Source organism: Centroberyx gerrardi, chromosome 17, assembly GCF_048128805.1.
Source record: "Centroberyx gerrardi isolate f3 chromosome 17, fCenGer3.hap1.cur.20231027, whole genome shotgun sequence".
Classification (NCBI taxonomy): domain Eukaryota; kingdom Metazoa; phylum Chordata; class Actinopteri; order Beryciformes; family Berycidae; genus Centroberyx; species Centroberyx gerrardi.
Window position 1 is genome coordinate 21,059,373 of NC_136013.1, and position 6,811 is coordinate 21,066,183.

The following is a 6,811-nucleotide window of genomic DNA, read 5'->3' on the forward strand; positions in this document are numbered from 1 at the left end:
GTTGATTTGTAAATCAGATATAGCTACACCTTGTGTCAAGAGGTTACTCCATAGTTAGTGCAGACCAGTGGTCTGGAGCCCATAAACCCATAAAAGGAATGGGTTGAGCGTGGTACTAACTGCCAGGGTTAGAGGTTTGATTCCCACTGAGGCCAAAAAAGAAAATAGTCATTTGTGTAGAAATGTACACCACATGGTATAAGAAGTCTCATTCCACTCTATATATTGAAACAATCTTGGAGCATCTAAAACATGAACGGTAGGCAGAATCCTTAGAGTCAAAGAGTAAGAGCTTCTCTCTAAAGCCGCCATTTTGCACCAACATTCCACAATCATACAGGGAGAAATCCATCGTAGAAGAGGAGAGAGACCAATTTCTCCATTGATTGTAGCCTCAATAGACCAGAATGCAGTGCAGCCACAACACATGCTGTGTTTTGAGTAACGGGCACAACTCACTTTTTCTCCACTGGAAAACTTTTGCTCTCAAGTTCTTACTATGTTGTTTGTGTCTCCACCTACAGGTACAACCTGCAACTGAATGCAACAGGTTCAGGCCTGTTCTCTGGAGGTTGTTGAAAGTCATTCTGGGAAATACAGGAAATCACTAGCTGAAGTAGACGAGGCAGGTTGAGGAAAAGTGGGTACAACAAAAAAGTAGATTTCAACACTTCATCACAAAATAACCTCCTGGAATGCAGTGAACATCACAGATTGATGAGATCTACCGGTGTAAAAGCATCCGGAGGTGGATTTTTCCTTAAAGAGTGTGTAGGGAGTTTGGGTCACAAGGTTTTCATGGGCAAATGTGGGTATCGTCTGTGTAGCAGTGGAAAAAGGCATTGTGTTTATAAATATTATAAAGGACTAAATTTGCACAATCTCAGTCAATAAAGGACTCAGTGACTGCAAGGTTAAACTGCAAATTATTACATTTCATCCATATCAGATGAACTGTTACTTCTTTCACTTCTTTTGGTGTGTATCCATTTTGTTGGCAGTCTGCTTACTTTTCTATGAAATCAACAGTTGATGTGAAAGAACATTTGTGACCTGAACTAACCACATAACGCATAAAAAAACCCAGCTAGTCCAATCAATATTTATGATGTACAACTCTCTCCAAACCAGAAACTAGAATACTAAGATATATACTCAAACCTGTGATGGAGTCAAAATGCAAGACTGCAGCTGAAGTTGTGGGAAAAAACACCAGGGCGCATGAAAAGAATCTGCTTGTTATCAGAAAATGTATGAACAGGAAAGATTTATTCTTAATAACGTCAATGAAAAACAATATGCATATTACTTCATATTTACTGGACAACAATACAAAACAAGGCTAGCTTGAGTTGTGATCGCAGTTGTCCATAAACAATCTTTAAATAACCCACTGTCCCTGGCTGTCCTTCTTTCACCCACTCCTCCATCTTTCTCTCTCTCCTTCATCTCCCCTCTTTTCCCCCACCCTCCCTCCATTCATCTCGTCTAGGCTTTTACAGTTTAGGCATTTAGCTGACGCGTGTCCAGAGGGACTTACAGTGAGTGAGCAGGTAGGGGTTCAGTGTCTTGCACAAGGACACTTTGGCAGGACCCATGGCTGTCGATGGGTTTGAACCTGGGACCTTCTAGTTACGGGACAGTCTCTCCTCTCCTCCTCTCTGACCTCCACCATCCCTACACTTCACTCCCCCCCCCACAAAAAAAACGTCTTCATGTGTCGTCGAGGTCGCCGGCGCTGCTGCCGTCGCTGTCGTTGGCGACCAGCACTTCTCTGTTCTCGTAGGTCCAGAAGCCGTTGAGGTCGATCAGGATGCTGGACACCGTGTCGCCCTGGCAACTGGTCACCAAGTCCTGCAGCGTGATCTTATAGGGGTCTTTAGGCTTCACCATGTCAAAGATCTCATCCTGTGCAGAGAGAGACATCACCATTTTACACTGACAGCCCTCTCTGGACAGCGTTAGTATTACCAACTGAAATTAACTACAGTATTTTGAGTTAACTCTGACATCAGGGTAATTTTAATCCTGTCTGGATCAACACAATTTCCAAATTGAAAACCTGGAAAGTGTCATTTTCAGAGCTGTGCAGTAACCTAGTAGACAGCCTGGTATGCTTTGGGTTATTAAGTATTTAAGCAGTTTACCTGGACGCTTCTGGATGTGTTTATGTGTGTGTGTCTTGTCAATGACAGAGTGAAGGAAGGAGCACCTTCTCAACATCTACACACCCACCATAACTGCCATCATTACCACAGCAAGGATGTGGACATTCAAAGTAAAGTTTAGGAAACTTGGCTGGACTGTGTATGTGTGTGTGTGTGTGTGTGTGCGTGTGTGTGTACCTTGACATCCTGGAAGGAGACGGGCTCCTGGCCGTGGAGCTTCATCTGCTCCTGAATGGCCTGATGAACACACACACAACACCAACATGAAACACTGATACAGCACCGTCTTTGTGTATGTGTTGTTGTAATTTAGAAATATAGACAGATGAATAAAATCCAAAGTGTGTGTACTTCAAAAATGTAATAGATTAAATATCCCCATAGTAGTACAAACATTCTGTGTCTCAGTCTCAGAGTTTGAATGTTGTGTGTGTGAATGTTGTGTGTGTGTGTGTGTGTGTGTGTGTGTGCATATTCATGTGTGTATGCAGCTGATACCCTGAAGAAGTAGTTGAGAGAAAAGACATTGAGGTATCCTCGGTTCTCCATGTCCAACAGTTTAAAAATATACTGTAATGCCGCTGGCTCCTTCCTGTTCTCCAGCGCCAATACAAAGTCTAGATAGGTCTTATAGTCCTGGGACAGGGACACAGAGAGAGTGAGAGAGACAGAGAGAGAGACAGAGAGAGAGAGAAAGAGAGAAAGAGACAGAGAGAGTTTGTGTGGAGGTTTGTTTCAAATTGAACTTCAACTTAACTACTGCTGTTTCTACCACAGCTACTGTGACTGTTACTACTACTACTTTTACTACTACTACTATTGTTACTGTTACATCTAGTACCATTTCTCCATCGTAGGTGAGGCACTCCTGGTAAACTCTGTCCAGGAAGACTGAGGTGAGAGTGGCGGTGCCGTAGCGGGAAAGCTCCTCTTTGCTCAGCATGCCGTTATGGTCCTTATCCAGGTTGAGGTACTGGCCTGCAGAGACACAGAGGCACATATATTGAGAAATATCCAGAAACACAAGTACAAACAGACAGGTTGTGGTCTGTGATCTACGTTTAGGTACTTGTCTACACAGACACACACACACATATGCAAGCGATTAATAGCACCTTTTTATACATGATACACCAATGAATCATGATTACATTATTTTCGATTCAGAACCAATTCTCCAAATACCAATACTGATACTTGTGTCCCCCTTGTAAGTGTACTTATCAAGACCCACTTTTATCAAGAGGAAATGGAGATTCCTCTTGATATGGAGGAAAAAGGAAGGGAGATATTGAAATCAGTTTATGGCTCAAAATGTCCCCTAAACCATATCAGTAAAACACATAATCATATATCACAATACTAAAAAGATACACTGCCTAACTTGTAACTCACTACTATTTTTCACATTTCAGAATAATAGTAAAGACATCAAAACTATGAAATAACACAAATGGAATCATGCAGTGACCAAAAAAAGTGTTAGACAAATCAAAACTATCTTATATTTTAGATTCTTTAAAGTAGCCTTGATGGAAAGGCAAAGGCTTTGGAAAGAAATTCATACATAGGATCAACTTCACTATTTATATTTGTCTAAGAAACAAATTTCAAGCATTTAAGCATAAGCCTTTAGATCAAAATGGCTTTAAGATAATAAAAAACATAGTACATTCAATCAGGTGTGTCCAAACTTTTGACTGGTAGTGTATAATGTATGTGATATCAATACAACAGTATGTTCAGTATTGAATCAAATCGTATCATGACCCATAGTATTGTGAGGTCCTTGACAATATTTTGTCCTAACACCTGCATTATTCCTGAGGATATTATACTATTACATGAAACAGGAAAGCCAGCATCCACACACAGACGTTTTTCCCTCACCGTAGACTCGGAGAGCTGAGGGAGCTGAGAACCAGTTAGACTCCTGACTCTCTTTAGACAACTCCTCATCTCTCAGCTGGAGACAGACAGAGAGAGGTGAAGAAAGAAATTACATCAGTAACAGTGGGTCTTTACATTTCATGGAGGTAAAAAAAACAACAACATTAATCCATATAATAAAATTACAAATTCATGTATTTACTCTGGAACACTATTAAAAATTATATTCTCAGTTTTGCTGCTTTCACCCTTGAAGAAGTGAGGAAAAACTATGGGTCAGGACTTAAAAAGGTTAAGAATCCAGGAATTAGCATGATTATAAAATAACCTACTTCCAGCAGGTCATCCAGAAAACTGCAGGCCAAGATATCCTGGATCTTTATCTTTCCTGAAAAAGACAGACAGACACACACACAGCTTCAGTTAAAGAAACGGTACCACTGACTTTGGCTGTAAACCCAGTCTCTCTCTCTCTCGACACACACTTGCACATCCACTTTAACCTTTCGAGATACGTGTGATCATTTGTTTACTGTGGAGTTGAGTCTCACCGGTGCGGAGGGGGTCGAGGAAGAAGAAGAACTTGCGAACGGCAGTGCAGACGTAGAACGAGTAGAACGACTTCTCCAGTCCGTCCAACTGGGGCAGAGTGGGGATCAGCTCTAGAATATAATTCTCCAGATCCTAGAGAGAGAGGCACAGTCATCCTTTAAAATGACATTTTCACTTTATGGGGGAAAATGTTCGTATATTACTTGAAATCGCTGGTTACTGATGGAAATGCTTACAGACTCTCTGAGGTATCCTTGTCCTGCAACATCGTATAGACTCAGACCTATCCTGGTCTGGTGCAGCCACACTAGACACACACACACACACACACACACACAGAAATGGATGACCTTCAGTGACAAGATAAGGTAATCCAATCTCAGCATACACCATCATTAAAATAACACACAGGCGTACAGTCTCAGAACAGCACAGTCACCAAAACACAGGCTTCTCTGCATTGCAAAATAAGGGAAACTAACAAAGCAATACAAAATAAAGAAATTTAACCAAGTTCAGCCTGCTCTAACTTTTGAAGACTGCTAAACATGTGAAAAGGGAGGAGGAGAAGAAGGAAGAGGAGAAAAGAGGATGAAGGTCCAGACCTTTTCTCATGACATAGTTGAAGAACTGCATGATGGAGATCCTCCCGTAGGGGTCGCTGTGGAGCAGCTTGCCATACACACTGGCTGTGAAGAACTGTCTGGAGAGAGGAGAGGAGGAGAGAGGAGAAAATGTTAATTCAGACCCACCTAGGGCAAATGGTTTTATGCAAACTGTACTGCTGTTGCAAAAACTCCCTCTCTCTTCACTTACTTGCACTTGGGCCCAGCCTTCTCCCCCACCTTCAGGTAGGCTTCATAGCTGATCATGGCCTCCTCCCCGGTCACTGGAGGCACCTGGTGCTTATCCAGCAGAAACCACAGGTTCTAAAACAGATAGACAGACAAAGATACATAGACAGATACACAGAGAAACAGAAAGGTGGACAGGCATGAGAGCAAACCGATAGGAGCAGACAGAGAGACAGACAAGCAGACAGACACAAATACTGAATACTTTTACTGCAGTAGTTAGTCAGTACGTGGTGTCTGACTGACTACTTCCAAGTGTGTGTGTGTGTGTGTGTGTGTGTGTGTGTGTGTTTTACCTGTAGTTCCTCGTTGTCCAGCAGCTCTCTGCTCTTCCTCTGTAGAAAGACGGCTCTGGACTCCTCTCTCAGCTTCTGCAGTAGTATCTCATCCTCTGCTGGTAACTACAGAACAATATCATCAACAACATCATCATCATTACAGGCTGATTTTCACTTCTGCATCTCATCTTCAGCTAACAACCACAGTATAGACTCAACAACAACATTAAACTGTAAAGTTTTTTCTGCTGACAACTATGCATCAATACCATCATCATCTTCAACATAATCGTCTTCATCCTCACAACCATCATCTTAATTACTGTTATTGAACCCTACTTCAGTGTAACAGTATTATCATCATCATTAATGTCATCACATCACCAAGTTTACTATCATCAACAACAACATAACAATATTAAAGGAATAGTTCACCCAAAAATGTCTTGTAAATTAAATGGAACTGAAGTTGAAGTGAACATCAACTAACTCCATGAGCAACAGAATGAATACAGGACAGGACGAAGGATTATCACAGTCAACTACACGGGTGTGTTTTACCATAGGACAATCAAAATGAAATAAATGAAAATAGTTTTCAGGAAGTCAACGTTAAATTAGCGTTAAAACATAATATTTTTAATGATACCCTGTAGTAGAAGCGTGGGATGTTCTTGTAGGAGCGGTCTCTGTTGCCTCCTCCCTTCCATTCTGAGTAATATTTGGTGAACAGTTCAGTTTCCTCTGCTTTCTTTTCCTCTTCGCTTCTCTCATCTATACAGAAACAGAGAAATAGGCAAAACAAAAACGTGTTAACAATAAAATCAAAACGTTACTCTTACTTAGCTGACGTTAGCTCGTTAGCTGTCAACTCAAAGTAAGTTGGCTAGCTTGCTAGCTAGTATGTAGTTAACGTTACTTCTCACCTTTTTTGGAGTTTGCTAACCTCCTTTTTAAAATATCCGACCAGTGAGGCGGGTTTTCTGTTGCCATGCTTGCTCCAAACTAATACTAAGTTTTAATAAATATAACTTTTTTCATCTGAAACGTCTAAAAACAGTCAAACGTC

General features: G+C 41.2%; 1 protein-coding gene across 1 annotated transcript; it reads right to left on the minus strand.

The window, feature by feature from the left end:
• Positions 1-1,258: 1,258 nt before the first annotated feature.
• Positions 1,259-6,799, minus strand: ppp2r3c (protein phosphatase 2, regulatory subunit B'', gamma). Its single transcript, XM_071918974.2, has 13 exons — positions 6,669-6,799; positions 6,392-6,516; positions 5,761-5,865; positions 5,427-5,539; positions 5,216-5,313; positions 4,847-4,917; positions 4,610-4,742; positions 4,391-4,446; positions 4,059-4,134; positions 3,010-3,146; positions 2,667-2,804; positions 2,346-2,405; positions 1,259-1,908 (listed from the first exon to the last, which is right to left on the minus strand). Exons 1-13 carry the CDS (start codon positions 6,733-6,735, stop codon positions 1,714-1,716), a joined length of 1,374 nt encoding a protein of 457 aa, XP_071775075.1. The 5' UTR covers positions 6,736-6,799; the 3' UTR covers positions 1,259-1,713.
• Positions 6,800-6,811: the final 12 nt, after the last annotated feature.

Excerpts from the sequence above, each read along its gene's own strand:
- ppp2r3c (XM_071918974.2), bottom strand. The coding sequence starts at position 6,735 with ATGGCAACAGAAAACCCGCCTCACTGGTCGGATATTTTAAAAAGGAGG. Across the intron at positions 5,540-5,760 it reads TGGACAACGAGGAACTACAG|AACCTGTGGTTTCTGCTGGA; the intron begins GTAAAACACACA and ends TATCTGTTTTAG. Across the intron at positions 4,135-4,390 it reads TTCTGGATGACCTGCTGGAA|CTGAGAGATGAGGAGTTGTC; the intron begins GTAGGTTATTTT and ends GTCTGTCTCCAG.